This window comes from Brachycentrus maculatus, unplaced genomic scaffold (assembly GCF_059751285.1).
Source record: "Brachycentrus maculatus isolate JH-2025_06_01 unplaced genomic scaffold, ASM5975128v1 h1tg000090l, whole genome shotgun sequence".
Lineage (NCBI taxonomy): Eukaryota > Metazoa > Arthropoda > Insecta > Trichoptera > Brachycentridae > Brachycentrus > Brachycentrus maculatus.
Window position 1 is genome coordinate 1079898 of NW_028280844.1, and position 20510 is coordinate 1100407.

Below are 20510 nucleotides of genomic sequence, written 5' to 3' on the forward strand. Positions count from 1 at the left end.
TACATGTGACACGCATGTGTTTTCATATATATATTTTTTTCTTTATTTTAAATTCTTTTCCATTATACAAACATGGCATAAATTCAAATACAAAAAAAAAAAATAAAATGTAAATACAAAAAAAAATCCTACAAAGGCATGGCCTGTGTGTGGGTAAACAATATAATATTTATATATATATATATATATATATATATATATATATATATATATATATATATATATATATATATATATATATATATATATATATATATAAATATATATATATATATATATATATATATATATATATATATATATAAATATATATATATATATATATATATATATATATATATATATATATATATATATATATATATATATATATATATATAAATATATATATATATATATAAATATATATATATATATATATATATATATATATATATATATATATATATATATATATATATATATATATATATATATATATATATATATAAAAATAAATATACATATATTTATATATATACACATATATATACATAGATACATATAGAATAGAGTAAAAACTAAAATTTACAACAATAGAGTTCTGTTGAATCATAAACCATAAGAGTCCATAAAACTGGACCCTTTTAGATTTATAAAGGTTCAAGGTAAATTACAGTAAATCTGAACGGCGCTAAAGCCTTGCTTATTAGAAATATAACCTGAATTTATTGTAAGGTGGCGCACGTTATGGTGACAATTTGAAAAATAACATTAAGGTATGTTTTGTTAGGAAAAAACGAACCAAGACGCAAATATGTGCGTAAATAAAATTTCAAGAATGCGAACATTTCCTGAAATTCAGACGATGAAAACTGAGCCCACGCATTTTATTATCGCAGAAATGGGTGACATTACGTTTTGGACAATGTTTTTAGTGTACGTTAATACTAGGGAAGCGATTTACTTTCAAATAATTGCACACACAATTTATATCAATTATACTCAATTACGTTAAAGTTTTATCAATTTATCAAACAGGTCGATCAAAAACATGTAATTTTTATACGAGGTAGGTTTTAGTATCGCGATGTATACACATCGCTCACTCCTTTCAACGACGTCATATATCAAAAATCGTCAATTTTCAGATGTGCATGTTTCCGGAATGCTCTGAAAATGTACTTTATCCCAGCAAAAGTGGTATATTTGTAACTTAATATTTACCCGCTATAGGGCAGAAAGTGTTATTTTTGCATTTTGAAGAAAAGGTATTGTTTAATTATTTTTTAAAATATACTAAATATTTTTCAAATGGAGAAAAAATGTTCCGGTTTTACCTAAAAAGATCTGTTGCACATTAAAAAGTTCCAAAAGTGGCTCGTTTTGTATTTATTTTTAATACATTTCATCATATTCTTAAACTTTAAAAACGATCTCTCTCGATTTCTCGACCTCGATCTCTGACAAATAATTTTTTTTGATGTATAACGTTCTTGAAAGGAGTGAGCGACATGTGTTTCATGGTTAAGTAGATAAATGAGTAATTAGCAGGAAATACACTATAACATAAATGATAGCGTTGATGATATTTGTTTAAAATAAAATAAACTAATTCTGGCTAAGAGATTATTATTATTGAAGGTTCACCACTAATTTCCAATAGAATTTATTGCATTTTTTTACGGGTTAAAAAATTATTAGGTTATTAAAATTATCTCTGTTCTCTAGACATTTTAAGGAAACGTGAATTTGATAGATCACAATGTTTCGTGTTACCTACTGTTTATGTAAGTCGTAAGCCTCGTAAATGCCCTGACATCCGTATTCTTCTTCATCTACGTTGGGATATTAAAAAAATATATATTTATAAAAAATAACTCGAAATAGGAGATAATTCAGATCTGTAAACAAATATTTGGACACACTCAAAATGTTGTAAAAATAAGGAAAATTGGATTCCCTTGATTAGGACGGAGTAATTTTGATTTAATTTAAATAATTTTTTGTTTAGTTTGTAAGCCATAAATAAATTTTAAAATGATGTTTTAAGGTTAAGGTCTCTCTTATCTATTTCATTTAATTTATAAACGGGAAGGTTAAATTATTATTCCGAATAAATTCATTAATGTAAATATATAATTGAGCTGTTTAAATGGAAAATGCAGATAAAATCGGCCGGGTAATATAATTCCATAATCAGAAGGTAAATCTCATGTCTACTCCCTTAATTAACTATTATTTTAGCTAAACACGAAATACGACTGTTGAAGTAATTATACGTTTTATCATCTTATACAATCTGCTTATCATTTTGTCGTACTAAATTCATCCGAGAAAATGATGGTAATAAATTTTCCGAAATTGAAAAGATTCCACGTACAGCATTTCGCCATTACCAATTTACTTGCAAAAAGTAAATTGGTATTGTTTTTTCAGAGGTAATTGATTATTTTGAAACAAGGAAATGAATATAAAAATGGAGATGTGAATTTTTCACAAACTTTTGAATATAAATAGTCTTTGATGAAGTAATTGTGGAAAATATAGATCAATCTTCGTCTTCTTCTTTAAGTACCTTGTCTGGTTTTCCAGATATTACAGATCATTAAAAGACGAATGTTTTACTGTTTTGAGCTATCCGACACAGATTTTGGACTCTTAAAATTAATTAAAAGCCAGGACAATTGTCTTCTGTCAGTGTTACGTTTTACTTTAATCACGCCACTGAAAATCAGGAAGTACTTCTCACTACGTCGCCGGTGACTGATATGAAAACGTGATATTTTAGCATTTTATTATTACAATACATAAGTTTCTACAAAGGTGCTTACCTAACAAGCTCCTAGCTTCACTGGTGCAAAAGAATCTCTTTGAATCTCTGTCAGAGAAAATATTATGTTTAAGTTTTGCATATAATTTTTTTTGACATCTCATCAAAGATGAAGAAGAATATGGAAGTCTGGGCATTTACGAGGCTGGCTGGTCATAGGCTGGTTTAAGTGATCAATGTACACACGTGTAACATTCACCAATTCTACCCATTATTGACAACCACACTACTCGGATTCTTGTTAAATTAATTTGTTCGAAAAAAAGTTTTGCCCTATTATATTTTTCTATACATGAGAAGCTTATTATAATTATTTTCAAGGACACAGTAGTGTGGTATTCTGCTCTCTCTGTCTACCCCTACAAGAAAACGGCGTAGTGGTTAGTCAGTTGGTATATTAATCTTGATTGATGGGTGCCGTGGCGTAGTGACTTTAAAACTGGCGTCGCGGGGTCGATTTCCGCCAAGAACAAAATATTTTTATAACTTGGTTTTAAGAAATATATTGATATATGTTTCACATTGACCTTCCCTATCTTTACTATTCTTCCTGCAGACAAGCCCCTAAAAGAGATTTTGAGGATTTTTCTTTAAAAAAATACAATAATTCTCAAATACTTAAGTATATTGAAACATCTGACCCATCGAATTCCGAGAATAAGATTAAGGTTTTAATTACGAAAGAGTTAGTTATTTCTTAATTTTAAACATATATTTATCTTCTTTTCAATTTTTTTCTCTCCTTTTTCCAGCTTATTTATTTTTACGTCTAATATTCAACGAGAAAAAAACTAATTTAAAATAATAAAAAAAAACTTTTTCAGATAAGTCTTCTTTCCACTCCTTATAATTTACGTTGAGCCATTAATAATCCTGGCCACCATTATATAATCAGTCAACATTTTCAGAAAGGAAAAAAACCATTGAGAATTGGTATTCAATAATAATTTATATTAATTTGAAATAGTTTTTACATATTTAAGCTAATAATGAATTTCAAAGCAAAATTTATGTATGGAATTTCCAAAAAAAATAATGATATCTAAAAACGATATTTGAATTCTTTCAATTTTACAACGACAAAACTTTCAAGTTCATCACTCTGCAACCTATAAAAAATGTGTAACTAACGTACCAATTTAATATTATTGATGTAAAGAGTGACTGAAATATAAAATTTATTGAAACAAACTTAGAATATATCCCACTTTGTTTGACCCAAGATCCACATAAAGTCAAAGTTGTAAAATATTATTAAACCAGTTATAAAGTAAACAGAGTTAAGTGTTTAATTATGAAATTAAGCTCAAATAACTTTTGAAGTTAAGTCAGCGTGTTTACAAAAAGGTCAACAGAGAAAAAGATAAAATAATTAACTTGTTCAATATTATTTTAGTTGGAAAATAAAAGAATTCTGCTGATGATAAAATGGAAGCTAAACTGGCAGTACACAATGGAGTTCTGGTTCCAACCCTTATGTTGGGTTGGCAAAAGAAGGATGAAAGCAGACTGAATGCAGTCGAAATGCGATCCCTCAGACGAATGTGTGGCAAAACGATGTTTGATAGATGTTCGAATGATGAAATAAGGAAAGAATGTAAGGATGAGATAAGCATTAACGATAAAATTAAGAAAGGTGTGTTGAGATGGTTTGGACATGTGGAGCGTATGAGTGAAGAAAGAACGGTTAAACAAATTTATGAGGCGAATGTAGTTGGAAAAAGAAGCAGAGGATGACCGAGGAAAACTTGGCACAATCAGGTATGTCAAATACTTGAAAGCGGCCGGGTCAGGAGTCGTTATAATCGTCGGGTATGTATGAGGAGATGCATGAATGTAGAAGAGGCAAAGAATGTTTGCAAAGACAGAGTGGTGTGGCGTTCGATTCTCTCTGCCTACCCCTGCGGGGAAGCGGCGTGATGGTTAGTTAGTTAGTTAGTTTATAAAATAATATAATTTAACATTAATAAACATTTTTCTTGTAAGGAAAAAAAATATATCTCTCTGTGTAAAAATCGTTTTTTAAAAGTTTTTATTTATGCAGGGTTTGTACGAAAAAATAAATAACATTACCGGATACATAATTTTATAATAATGTTTATATTTTGGTAATATTATTTTCATTACACTTCGGAAAAAAGTAATACGGTAATGTAAGTAACGATGTGCAGTATATGTAAGCCCTAAAAAGAGTTAAATAACAGCATAATTAGATTATTTAATTTTAAACGTGAAAAAAAAAATGTAAAAAAGTATAGCTAAAGTCATCTTGAGGGTGTGATAAAAGTGCGGTCGCATAGAGTAAGAGCCGAAACAATGCTATTAAGTTTTTGTTTTTAATAAAAAACGTTAAGTAGACTCTCAAAATCAGTGTTTTATTTTAATATTTATTATTAAAATTAATACATATATTTTTTTAAATGTTCAATCTAACCTGTGATTAAAAACAGCTATATATGGTATCGAAAGTTTTGATCAAAACCACCAGTCTGTTTACGGTCAATTAATTTAACCATATCCGCTCCCTAGGTGGAGCATATGGAGTCCACAAACTGTCTTCAGGCTTTTCTGTCGGCTGCCAGCTACCTTGCATCCTCCCATGTAAGATCCGCGTCCCAAAGTTCTGACGAGAACTGCCGACGAATTGTCAGCAGTGGTCGTCCTGTTTATGGTTGGTTGGAAGATATTGCTTTTTTGGCAATAAGCCCAATAATATACTTTTTTTTATTCTTTGTTTTAAATTCTTTTGCATTACACAACATAAATTCAAATACCTACAAAAATTTATGAATAAAATATAAAAATGAATACAAAAAAAGATCCCACAAAGGCATGGCCTGTGTGTGGGTATACAATATAATTTAGTCATAGTCAAGAGTATAAGAGTACTGAAATTTTATTTTCTGCGCATGAAGTTTAAATAAATATAATTGTAGAACGGACGTTTCTCTTACCGTCTTATTCCCCAAATTCTTAATCCTGCAGTTGAGGTACGCCGTCTTTCCCAGCAGGGCCGTGACGTTCTTGGACGCGTTGAGGTCGAAGTAGGGCCCGGACCGGGAGCCCCCGCCGCCCAGCGGGCCCCCGGCGCGAGGGCCCGGGGGCGCTGGTGCTCCGGCCCCCGTCACGGCGGTCCCGGGGCCCCCCAGGGAGTTGTCCAACGGCCCGGGGGCCTTGCCCTCAGAGCCTGCCGCGTCCTCGGGCTGCTTGCCGCGAGATCTTTGCGCCGAGAGCACTGAAATAAAAGAAAACATATTTTACCATAATGTATTTTTTAATATTAAATAAGACAAACAATTGACCGCAAAAACGATGTATAATAGATGTTTGAATGGTGAAATAAGGAAATAATGCAAGGCTGAGATAAGCATAATCGATAAAATTAAGAAATATTGAGTAATGTGATCGGCAATCAAGGGTAGTATTGGTGAATGTTATTGGTGTGTAAAATGATCACTTTAACCAGCCTATGATGATCGTTAGCCCACTGAATGCTCAGACTTCCATTTTCTTCTTCATCTGGGTTGAGATGTCAAAAAATGTGTAAAATAACTCCAAAACAGATATAATTCAGATTTGTGAACAAATGAATGGACACACTAAAAATGTTGTAAATTAAGAAAAGTGAGTTGCGATGGTTTGGATATGTGGAACGCGGAGTGAAGAACGAACGATCAACAAATAAATCATGCGAATGTTGATGGAAAAAGAACAGAGAAAGACCGAGGAAAACTTCGAATATTTGACGGATGTGTATGAGGAGATGCATGAATGTTATAAAGGCAAATAATGTTTGCAAAGTCAGAGTGGTATGACGTTCCAAAATGATATCGCTTTTTGATCGTGAATTTAAAAAGCTTTCATAGTTTTATAGAACAATATTAAAAGCTTTCAGTTCTCTTGTCATTGTCTATCTAAATAAATACAAATCTGGAAAATTATCAGAGAGTTTCTAAGATTAGAATTTGATGAAGGTCCGATGTCTTGAAAGGAACTCGCTAGCACAGGGCTGGTTTAAATAACTAATCTACTCTATGAAATTCTAAATAATTGATTTCAAAGTTAAAGAAAAATAGTGCATTTTTAATACGCTTTGAGATTTATGTAACTTCTGTAAACTTATTTAATTTTTCATATTTCCATGTAAATAAGTTCGAAAAAAAAAATTGTTCGTATTAAAGCTTTGATTTTTTTCACAGATGTTCACATGTTCGTTTTATTCAAATAAGTGAATAGTAATTAGTCATTTGTTTATAAAAAAAAGCTTTGTAAGAAATGCTACAAATATGATACATTTCTGAATTTTTATTTTGTTGTTAGTATCTTTTTTATTATAAGATGCTCGATAAAAAATACAAGATATCAAATTTAAATTATTGAATATGAAAATTGAAATTATTGAATACGGAATTTTGATAAAATTTATTACGAAAACTAAATTATAGCGGAAGCTTAGATAAAGGTAAGATTTATTGCAATATCAGATTATATTTCAATGTTTATGACTATAAAAATGTAATAAATAATATATGGTGACTAATTGGAAACATTAATCATATTCAAAGAAAAAAACACAATTAGTCATTCGTCTGATTCTTTATTCGTAAAATCCATGCTTTTTTAAAAGAAAAATTATGCATTTGAAGCAGAGGAAGACCGAAAAAAACATGGCACGATCAGGTATGCCAAATACTTGAAAATGGTCAGGTTAGGAGTCGTAACAATCGGAGGGTATGTATGAGGAGATGCATGAACGTGGAAGAGGCGAAGAATGTTTGCAAGGACAGAGTGGTGTGGCGCTCTATTCTCTCTGCCTACCCCTGCGGTTAAGCAGCGTGATGATTAGTTAGTAAGTTAGTTAAAATTAGGCATTTAAAAAAAAAGATTTTGTTTACAACATGTGTAGTTATATATAGTTTTATTAGAATTAACCGAAGAAAAAAAAAATTATGCCTAGAATTTATTACTTTGTACACAGTTTTAAATAATTTTGAATAAAGAGCAATTAAAATTAATTTATTTATGAAAATTTAGAATAAAATTCACATATGGTTTTTGAAAATGATGCGGAATGCATCAAAACACGTGTCATAAAGATTTTATGAAATGGATGTATTTGCTTAGTTCAACTTAAATAAAAAGGATAGATTTTACCACAAACTGACTGCCGAATCAAAAAATTTAATTAATTATTCATTATTTTATTAAACATTGGATTAGTCACCCTACGAAAAAATATCAAGTGCCTCAATTTGAATATATCTTTGATAGTTTTTATACTAAAGGAAAATGGAAGTCTGAGTATTTCACGGCTTAGGACTCAGATTATGGCTGGATACAGTGATAATTTTATACGATTGTGTAACATTCATCATACTGTTCATTGTTTAATAAAAAACCGTAGTTTATCAATGATTATTTGAAAATAAAACAAATATTATCCGGAAAACAGAAAGATTTTTTTTATCTTGCCTTCACTAAGACGTTCATCTTAAGGTTCACTGAAGGGATAGCCAGTAACACGGAACATCCCCTTGAGGCTGACACGTCCAAAGTAAATTAAGTCGTCCAAATCCATACATTACTGTGTAGAATATAAAATAAATATACAGAAATAACAAAAACAATAAGAAAAAAGACCTGGATCATCCCCCGCCATCTGAAGTTGACCATCCACAACAAGGAACAGCATTCGTTAACTTTCATCTTTTCTATCGAACATATGATTTTTTCTATGGCAGTGTAACTTTCTTTTCTAGTTATATTTTGGTATTTAAGTGTTTTTTATTACTTTTTTGTCGTTATATGTATATATTAATATGAAAAAATTATTATACACGAATGTCCTTTTTCAAGTGTAAGTAGTAAAGCGACTTTGAGGTATTTTTCATAAAAAAATGCGCTTTATTAATTGTCCATCATTATAATTATTAAACACATTTTTTTCTTCATCTTCTTCTAACCCTTGTCTGCACCCAATGGTGCAAAGGACACTGCATCGCATTGACGGGGTGTAAACTTGATCGTTACTTGCATGAAAGCACTCCTGCGCTCCAGGGACCAATCCAGGGTAATATTAAATAAATATTAGAGTGTAAATCACTAAAATTTATTTTCACCCCCCCCGTATCGAACCCGGGAACTCCAGCACGGTAGCTAAACACGCTAACCATTATAAAATAGATAAGAGGTAAAGAGGCTTGGAAAACATATTCAAGGCATTTTAAGGATGCCACAACGTCGCGTCGATAAGGTGTTATATCGGAAGGTATAACCTAAAAATATATATTCCATTATACCATGTTTTTTTTAAGCACTACTATGAACCATATAATATTAAGAAATTTTATTAGATTATCTTTATATTTTTTGTCTTAGGGGCGTTCTCTATTGTTACGGTGTGAAATGATTCCAGTGAAAGTGTCACATAAAACCCCGTACTTCGGAAAGAAAGCCTCAGATTAGGACATTTGTATGCCGAAGAAATCTTCAAATTGAGTAAAAAAATCGAACGAAACGTCGGTAAAAAATTCTTAATAAGACAGTTAAATTTGAATAAACGTCATAAAATTCTTCGAAAAGTGTTTTTCGGCATAATAAAATGAAATAAAACAATGAAACCACGCTTTCGAAATTTGAATACAAGGGAAAAAGAATACAAAACAAAGATTGTAATATCCCTCTGGGTAAAGGTGACAGCAGGCTCAGTAACTCCTGAAAGGGCTTCCTGGAGGTCCGTAAGCCCGGGAATGTTGCCGTCTCTGGCGCAAATAGTCGTATTGAGATTACGCTTAACTTTTTACAAAGTAAAAAGAATATTGCTTTGAGAATTTTCGAGACGACTTAATGACATCACACTCGGCTGTAAGACCCGAGATTTAATTGTTATTCAAAAAAGATAAGCCGGCGGTGCCATTTCAAAAATGTGAAACGATAAACCTTAAAACATATTACTAACGCAGGAAGTATAAGGCGAGTGTTTTTCTTTGTGTTTTGTTTTTAAATCTCCGGTACAAATTGCCAGTTAGATGGATAAGAATAACATCTAGCAAACATAACATCGTGTAAAGTTTTATAATTTAATTAAAGAAGAAATATATAAAATCCGCATTGTGCATAATAACAATTTATTTAAATTTGCTTCTAAACTATGTTCAGTAGAGATAATAAAAGACCTATTGTTTACTAAAGCTTTTGCTAAGAATTATTCTTCTTTTCGCCTTTATACGAATCCAATATTAGGCACTCCATTAAAATATAAGTGTTGTCAGGTTGATCATTGATTTGCAATTTAAAATGCACACCAAGTCCTACCAAAATTCATTTTTAAATCGATCCTGCGATATGTGTAATTTAATGCTTAATGAAATAGACAAAAATAATGTTTCTTTAAATACGTTTAAGAGAAATATTGTTAATGTCTATTTGACTATTTGATAAAGGAAAGGTCTATCATTTAATAAAAACATTAAATGTAAGTTTAATATAAAGTTATACTTCTATGTACACGACAGTTTATTTTAAGATTACTTAAGTGAAAACCCGTAAATGGAATTTTATTTATTTATTTTTTATTATTTTATGTTATTTTTGCATATATTCTGTTGTTTTTCCTATATATTTTTTTTGTGGTTTTAAGAGATGGTGATCAGTTTTGTGTGTCCAGCCCAAGGTTATTTGCTAAATAAATATTCAGCATAGGTGTCCAACGAGGTAACCACTATACTACGGAAGCGAATTATACGTCACTTCTTCATAACATGTCTTATTCTATTGACGCTGTGCCTCTCCAAAAAATAGACTGAGCTCTTGTGCTCTTGTCATTTTTAATTGAAGTTTTACTTGGTAAAAACACTATTTAAAAATAATATTAAATATTGAAATAGTGGTATTTATCAAGTAAAACCTTAATTAAAAATAGAAAGATAATAACACAAAGTTACTGCCTAATCAATTTATGAATTTATTGTGAAACAACTTTTTTTATCCGACAATTATTTTAATTATCATGCATTTATGTGTCTTTTATTTTTTCGTGTTTTGAAATGTTTAAAAATGTAGCTTATTTCGCACGAACAGCATTTTTTTGCATTATGGTATTCTGTATTTTTTTAAACCTAAAGGATATGCTTTTTTTGTAATTTAACATTGAGCAAAAAAAAACTAACTTTGTTGTATAGTTGCAGAGGTAGGAATGAAGAAAATATACGTTGAAAATACATTTTCCAGACCTATGCAAAGTACTGTGATTAAACTGACTTGGATATCACAAAGGAGAAATGAAACAGAATGTAATATTCGTATTACGGAGTGTATGTAATATCACTGTAGTTCTCAACTCACAGAGAGAGCGTATTAATATTTCACATATGCCCAACGTCTTCGGATCGCTCAAAGGGAGGAGTACCCTATTACTGACTTACAAACGTTATGGTTCCGATTACCGTGCCATTTATATGAAATTTTAGATTCAAGAAGAAAATACTTCGTGCTTTACATATAACGAATGCACACACACACACACATATATAATTATATATATATATATATATATATATATATATATATATATATATATATATATATATATATATATATATATATATATATATATATATATATATATATATATATATATATATATATATATATATATATATATTTATATATATATATATATATATACAAATGTATCAAAAACTCCGTTGATACACCTGATATACTCGTAGTTGGGAATACAAAATAAAGTTATAAAAATTAATTTTTTAATATATTAATTAATGATTTGGCGTTTCAATTTTAGAATTTTCAATTTATGTATTAATTGTTAAATCAATCTCAGATTTTTCGAGTCTACTATGTTGTAATTTATTGTTAAAAAACATTAGTATTGTGACAATTGTTTCGCCTTGTTTTTGCATTTTTAAACAAATGTGAAGATTAGCTATTTAAGAACCGTCAGTCCATTTTTTTTTGGTAAGGGAATGTAATTTATTATGAGTATTTAAATGTTTTAGAATTTAATAAACCCTGATGATGACAAGGTTCTTGTCGAAACCGGTAGGTCAAAGTGTACTTATAATAAAAAAAAGTGGTAATTTTTTTTTAAATAAAAGTTTAAATTTATAAAGTTTATAAAATATGCCACAAAGTATGTATCTGCGAAAAACATTAAATAAAGAATAGAATAAATTTAAAAGACCGGAGATTAAAATTATTAATATTTAAAGCATTTACTTTGTCATTAGTATTTATTTTTTGAGTAATGTTAATATATGACTACTCACTGAGATTTTTGTCTACCGGTTTCAATATACGTCTCTTCGTCAGGACAATTATTACTTATAATGTTTTGCTATAACGAGTATGGGCTTAAAATCTTATCATTTGATGTCCTGATAGAAAAACGGGTACGTCCCAAAACCGGGAGACAGAAATTTCGTAAGTAGTTACATACTAAAATTTTCATTACTGGAGTTTGATTAGTTCATTCGCAATCTGTAGTAAAATTAGAGATGATTTTGAAATGTTTGAGTAGAATCTATTTGTACAATTCCATATTGTTAAAGTAAAAGTTAATATCAAGAGAATTGTGAATATATATTTATGCTGTACTATTGTAATATTAACAAACGCTAGTACGAAAATGAGTATGAATATACAACTCCTAGTGCTCTTACGATTGCCACTATTTGCTTTTTCCTATCATAAAGTATCTACCATTTTATAATTAAAATGTACCTTTGTTTTAAAATCACTATAAATATTTTATTATAACTTAATTAACATGTCTACCGGTTTCGAAGCTAAATATTAATATGTCTACCGCTTCTTTATCAAAACTGATAAATATTAATCAATCTTGATAAAGAGGCGGTTAGCTTCGAAACCGGTAGGTAGACATTATAATTAAGTTATAATAAAATTATTTTAGTGATTTTAAAACAAAGGTTTAATTTAATTATAAAATGAAAATCACAAACTTAGTGCTTCAAATATAAATTATATATACCATTTCTTATAGATTTTCTTTCCAACTCAGCAGAAATGTTTTTATCTTTGATTTCGTTCTCATTATTTGAATCTCATGAAATACTTTCCTTTCGTTAATCCAGGCATCTAGAGCACATGACTGATCACATTCCTATCATAAAATCACAAATGAGTTGCACTCTTGTTTTTTTTCAGAATTGAAATAGGAAAAAATATGTTGTAAAAATGTGAATATTAAAAAAAAAACGACATCAATGGATATCAATGAGTTTATGAATAAAAAATAAAAATAACGCTCCAAAATCGATTTGATTTATATTTTTACAATACTAGGTGTTGATTGAAAAATGTTGAAATTTGATGATTTATTTTATTTTAGTTACATGACGCTACCTAAATATTTTGTCTAGAAATATGTCGGTAATTGAATGTTTTACCAACGTATCTCGTTTGAACATGCTACACCAGAATTGAATTTGAGAAGTGAATTTGTTATGAATATGTGCAAAACTATGTATATGTTCAATGCAAAGGGTGTACTTTATTTAAATACGATATTTCAATTAAAATATTTAACAGAGTTTTCTCTAGATAACGCAATTTAAAAAGATAAACAGAAAAAAAAATTTATTTTTAAAAATACTGTGAAAAAGTGAAAATAACTTTCATTTCACTATATATTTTTTAAAATTTATTTTTAACTTAGTAAATACCACTATTTCTTAAAATCTACTGTGACACGTGTTTTGATGCATTCCGCAAAATACGGTGTTTGAAAATGTTGCGGAATGCATCGAAACACATGTCACAGTAGATTTTAAGAAATAGTGGTATTTACGGAGTAAAACATTTATAAAAAATGGAAAGATTTTACCACAAAGTGACTGCCGAATCAATTAATGAAATAATGTATTTAATCAGACTGTGGATGTTCAACCCTATGGATGATGTTAGGAAATAATGTTTAGACTTGAAATTATTGCGTTATAAAAAAAGGGTGGTTCATCTCTATTGGTGTACTTTTAATTTTCGTATTTTTCTTAGTTAGTCAGTTAGTATTATTAATAAATTATATTTATAAACAATGCTAACTGTATCGGGTCATGTCTAACTATGGCTCAACCTGGTTTGATGGAGAAGAAAGAAATGGTAAATCGCACATTTGTAATATGTTTAATTTCACAATTATTACTTCCTTCCAACCCTTATTCGTACCCAATAGTGCATAGAGCACTGAATCGTATTGACGCAATGTTATCTTGATCGTTACTTACATGAAAGCAAGGTGATCACTCCTAGGCTTCAGGGACCAGTTCAGGGTAATATTAAATTAATTTTAGAGTGTTAAATCTGTAATGTTAAATTTCACCCCCCCCCCTGGGAATTGAACCCGGGACATCCAGCACGATAGCTAAAGACGCTAACCATTACACCACGGAGGTGGACGTTTATACGATTAAACTATGTCATAATTATACGATATCAATACCATCCAGTGCCTTGTGCACCATTGGGTGTAGATAAGGGTTGGAACGAGAAGAATATGAATGGTAAGCAGGATTCTCGATTAACGCTTGTTGATAGCTGTTATATGGATGATGCTATCTATGAACTGATAAACCTCCATTAGACACAAACAACTGCACGTAGAACGTAACACGCTTCATTAGCGTAACAGCCCTCAAGATAACGTAGACGCTGTTAGATTCAGATAAAACTTTCTGTACTTAGTGAAACTTAACGTCTACTTAACCGATAACGGAAGAGCATAAAATTGAATGATCTAATTAGAACAAAACATCCTGTAGTTATGCAGACGATTTTCCGGAAGTGACGCCATAGAATAGGGTATTACGTATTTACATCTTGCTAACAGCCTTCTCTATTGTCAGTCACATTAGAGCTGAGTATTCTGAAATGTTGATTTATTTTTCTTTTGTGTTGTTAATGATGTGTCTTTAGCGCATGTCATTTTATGTGATAAGTATTTGATAAAGCTGCATAAACTAATGGAATTAAATATATTATAATTGAAAAATAATAATGAAACTGTAATTTCTAAATGAGTATTTCTCAAAATTATAAAAAAACTTACTAACCATCACGCCGGTTCCCCGCAGGAGTAGACAGAGAGAATAGGACGCCACACTAATCTGTATTTGCAAACATTCTTCGCCTCTACCACGTTCATGCATCTCCTCATACATACCCGCCGATAAAATTATATATTTATTTTATTCCGGCTTGATTAAGTCGTGGATGTAATTTTTTATCAGATATTTTTTTTACTTCTACAATTTAAATATTAGTATTTATAATAAAGTAAAATATAAGTATGGATGTGAAGAGTGAAATTGGAAGAATAAGGATTAAAGTAGACTGAATGCAGTTGAAATTCGATCTTTCGAATGTGCGGCAAACGATGTATAGTAAATAGATATTCAAATTGTGATGTCAGGAATGAAGGCAAGGTTGAGATAAGCGTTATCATTAAAATTAAGAAAGGCGTATTGAGATGGTTTGGGTATGCGAATCAAATGAGTGTAGAAAAATCAAAAAATGTTATTGGCAAAAGAAGCAGGAGAAGACTGAGAAAAACTAGGCATTTTCAAGTATTTCAAATGCTTGAATGTGGTCAGGCTAGAAGATGAAATAATTGGCGGGCAAATGAAGAAATGTATGCTGAAGAGATGAATTATTAAAAGAAGCAGAGGAAGACCGATAAAAAACCTAATATGAACAAGTATTTCAATGTGCAAGAGGCGAAGATTGTTTTCAAAGTATACAGATAAATGTGGCGTTCTATTTTCTCTGACTACCTGTGCGGAGAAGCAACGTGACGGTTAGCTATTTAGTTAGTTAAATATAAAATAAAAAATAAAAAATTTGTTTATACCAGAGTGTAATTCTCGAGAGATAATGGAAGAACATCGGCTCGCTAGAAATCAAAATACTTGATTCCGATGCTTCCACATGTCCGGCCCTTTTCTTAGAAGGGATGATATTGTATTATGATTGTGTTTTATGACACATCTGATATTTATGGGTACGAATTTACTGCAACCCTTACCACCCTGCTGATAATGGTAGCAACAAGGGATGATCTCCAAAAGTACAAGGGGGTGAAATATATAAATAAATCTCAATGATAATAAATATTCTACGCTTCGTTTGACATCTCAGATACGGTATTATGTGCATCGAGTCAAATAAGAACTGATATAATTTAAAGTATTGGAAAAATAGAAATAATTCACTCGAAAAATATTTCATTTTTTGTATTTAAAAATCGATATTTATTTGACGTTTTAATATTACAAAACTTAATTAAAGTCAAAAATAGATATGAAAAAAAGGAGAACTTTGTTAAATTAAATATTTTTTATTAACGTTAGGGCAATTCTTGTAGCATCTTGTAGCAAAAGTAACTTATATTTAATTTATTCTCTACTTGAATTTTTAAAATTATTTTAGGCTAAAACAAAATATAATCAAACGTAAAACAAACAAAATATTTTTTAATAATTTATATTTATTTAAACCTGATTAGGAATTAAACTCAGGACCTCAAGCATGCTAGTCAAACACGCTAATCGTTACACTACGGTGGCGTGCTATATTATCAAGATTTTTAAAATGATATCTCAACAAAGATGAATAAGAATATTGAAGTGGGGGCATTTACAGGCCTTACGATCTCCCATAGGATGGTTTAAGTTAGTGTGGTTGTTGTTCGTGGGTTGAATTGCGAATGTCATTCATGCGTAAATTGATCACTTAAACCAGCTTATGATAGGTCGTAAATCCAGTACATACTCAGAATCCCAAATTTTTCATCACCTGTGTTTAGATATCATTGAAAAAAATCTTATTAAAAATTCTTTTTAAATGAAGCGAAATTCAGATTTCGTGAACTTAAATTTAGACTGGCTTTATATATTAGGAACATAATTATTTTTATATGGTTTCGATTACAGGTTACTGTTATCGTTAAAAATCTACATTCGTACTCATTTACCGTCCATTTTCTTTGATTGAGATTTTCTTAGAAATGTATTTGTTTTACTTGTATTTTTCAGATTAAACCTGTAGTGAGCTAAAACAACTTCAAAGCTAACAAAGGTATAAAAATAATGATATCAGTAAAACCTTCAAAACCAGAGAAAAATATATTTCTTGAAAAAGCTTACTTAAGGTATCCGCGTAATAACGTATATTTATTTTCCCATTACATCTACGTTACATAAATCAGAATAATAAACTATTTTTTGCTAATATGAAAACAAGGATTTTTTCTCATGTTTATACTCTTATTATATACGTAAACAATATATATGGCATCCAAATGGATTTTCTTTTAAAGGTAATCTTGTTTTCGAATACTTATCATTTTCTCCATTTCTTTTGAAATAAAATGAGGAAATTTTTCATATATTATTCCAACAAAAAAATAATAATTATAAATTAAAAATCTGGAAGACTCAACAGAAGTTTAAAAAGATCTGTTTTTTTTAAGCCTGTATTATGTCACCTTCTTGAAGAAATTTCGAAACGGGATAAATTAAAGAAAACTTTAAACATAGCTGGCTATCTCCCTTTTTAGTTTTGGCTTCAAACCACCCCTTCGCCTTGTACTTGTGCGTTGAGTATGAATTATCCTTTGATGATTCACATCTCTTGCCTTTTGCTGTGCTCCGGATAGGACAAGATAGCGAAAGCAATAAAGCCTCGGCCCATTTACTGCCCTTCAGAAGGGTGTTTTTTTTCACCCCATGAAAAGTAGTGGCGCAATTCTCATGTACATGGAGTCTGATATGTGTTAGTTACGAAAATCTGGACGACAGATATCATCAACCTTTTTGGTTAAGTAATTCCTTTTTTTTCTTCGAAATATATATATTTATTTTGCATTTTTTTATTACGTTTAAATAAAAGCTAAGCGAGATGCTAGTGAAACATTAAAAAAATAGTAAAATATAAAAATGTACATGTGATTACTTTTCACCAAAAACGTTTTTATAAGCCCCTCTAGTGTCTTATTTGGTAGAATATACAAGTATTTTTCAATTAAAATTTTTCACTTTTTGAAGTTTCAATATAGTATGCGAGATAATATTGAACTGTACTTACAAAACATGTTGAATTTAAGATGTGAAAAATTAGATTTTCTGCAACAAACTAATCATACTTAAAATAATACTTGTTTTGGTCAATATTTATGAGTATTAATATTTAAAGTAATTTAAATATAGACCGACTAAAAGAAATGCAATTAAATTTTGAGTGGTTTTTAAACATCAAAGAGAAATAACGAAAACATATTTCTTATCACTTATAATAATATTATAATTTTAAATAATTAATATGTACAGTGCCATTTTTGTGAAATACAAAATTAAGGGAGTTTTTTTTTAAATGTATTTTTTAAGGTTAGAATAAATTACATAATGCTACAAAAAAACTTTTTGAAATATGTAAATGCACAATTATTAATAAAACATAATATATTGTTATTACTTCGTATTTAAAAAATGAACTTCACAAAACTTCTTCCATAATTAAAATAAATAAAATGCTACAAAAAGCTTTACGAAATATTTAAGTATACAAGTATTAAAATTATATTACATATTTACATGACTTCGTAACTTTTCTAGAAATGAGGAGAAAAAACTTTTCCAACAATTTACGTTTTACGAAAAAAATTATCTAAATTATTTATTTCGTATCAAATATAAATATTCAAAATGTTTGATTATTTTGACCAAATTAGGAGTAAGAAGTCGTTTACCTACTTACAGAAGTAAAAAGTTGATAAATCAAACATTACTTCTATCAGTAAAAATGACATTCTTATTGTTTCAGTTTTATCAATATGCCTGGAAATATGGATCGATAAAGAGTTTAATAATATAACAGTTGTTTTAAGTAAAAGTCGAGAATTTTAATTCATCTGTATATTAAAAAAAAAATCGTTGAATGAAGATAAACGTGTCTGCAATCTCGACTTAACAATTTTGTATCAGATGTTGATAAATTTAAAACCCTTATCCGCACCCCAATAGTGCATAGGGCACTGTGTCATATAAACGCAGTGTTATCTTGATCGTTTACACATGAAGGAAGGGTGATCAGCCTTCCGCTTCAGGTACCAGTCCATGGTAATATTGAATAAATATTACAGTGAAAAAATCACTTATATTTATTTTACCCCCCTTGGGAATCTAACCCGGGACCTCCAGAACGGTAGCCGAGTGTGCTGACCATTACACTACGGAGGCGGATAGATGATGATTAAACATTTTCAAACCTTATTAGAATTTTTTTATTTTGAGGTTTAAATTGGAAAGTCAAATACTTGAAAGCGGTCAGGTTAGGTGTTGAAATAATCGGCGGGTATGTATGAGGAGATGCATGAACGTGGAAGAGGCGAATAATGTTCGCAAAGACAGAATGGTGTGGCGTTATATCCTCTCTTCCTATCCCTGCGGGGAAGCAGCGTGATGGTTAGTTAGTAAGTCAAATTGGTGAAATTTTTATTTTTATTATTTTAAAATTTATAACTAAATTTTTCTCTCCTGAAAAGCGAGTGGTAAAAAATTCGCTGTACGCGTTGCTTATGTACTACATAATAATATTATGCCATAAAACGAAAGTTCTGTTTATGTTCAATAATAAAGTACAATGTTTGGACCAAATGGGTTCTATTTTGGTAAACCAATGTGCACTCCAACATCACACTGACGCGGTTTTATAACAGTTAATTAAAAATTTACTACCAACTTTCACTACGTTTGTGTTTTTTTTTAAAACTGAAAATGCAAAAAAATGACCTTTAAAGAATGATTGCCATACTATATAAAAAGTATTTTTATATTTTTATTGTGATGTAATAAACCATTTGTCAGCTCGGTCGGCTACAGTTCTGGAAGTCCCAAATTCGATTCCCAGGGGGGGTGGGGTTAAAGTGGGTGAAGGGGGTGAAATAGAAAACTGATCACCTTTATTTCATGTGTTAACGATCAAGATAACACTGCGTTCATATGATACAGTGCACTATGCACGATTGGTGTGCACATAATGAAGAAGAAATACGCATGTTTGAATACTTAATAATCGTTCATCGATAAATTAAGGTTATTGAGATTTTTTAAAAGATCAAAAAAACAGGTAAAAGGGAAATAAATATATAATACATACATATCGTGGTCAAACAGGAGAAAGTGACCAACTAACAAAACGTAAAATGTTCAGAAGGGCCATAAAAGTTACTTTTGCTAGGCAAAAAATAAACACCAATGCAGTAAGTAATTTTTAACAAATCAGTGTATTATACATCCAAGTTTAAAATGCCTTGATTTTTTTCAGGGCAATGTTAAGCTAGTAAAATATCAAATAATCAATGATCACGTTTTTGTAAAAAATGCTTTTGGTCACTTTCTCCTGTATAACTAAGATATATAAAAAAACACAAAAGATGATCACGAAATAAATTGATATTTTTGTGTCTAATCAATACATTCTATAACAAATGATTAGGTAATTTATCAACTCTATGAAAACATACGCAGACAACGTCGTTATAAATAAAATTAATAAAATAAACCACAATCAAGCTTTGAATATTGAATTGCCTTACGACGTTTTTGAATTGCTTATACATATATCCATTTATCAATAATAAATATACAGTACTTATCTACTT

The 20510-nt window shown here is 29.8% G+C and overlaps 1 protein-coding gene across 1 annotated transcript in view; it reads right to left on the minus strand.

Annotated features, from left to right (window-relative positions):
- Window positions 1-20510, minus strand: part of LOC148310644 (neurotrimin-like) — an 89695-nt gene that overhangs the window by 34882 nt on the left and 34303 nt on the right. The window contains exon 3 of the mRNA XM_088258032.1: window positions 5767-6047. Coding sequence (XP_088114158.1) covers window positions 5767-6047 — 281 coding nt within the window. The remainder of the gene's footprint in view (window positions 1-5766; window positions 6048-20510) is intronic.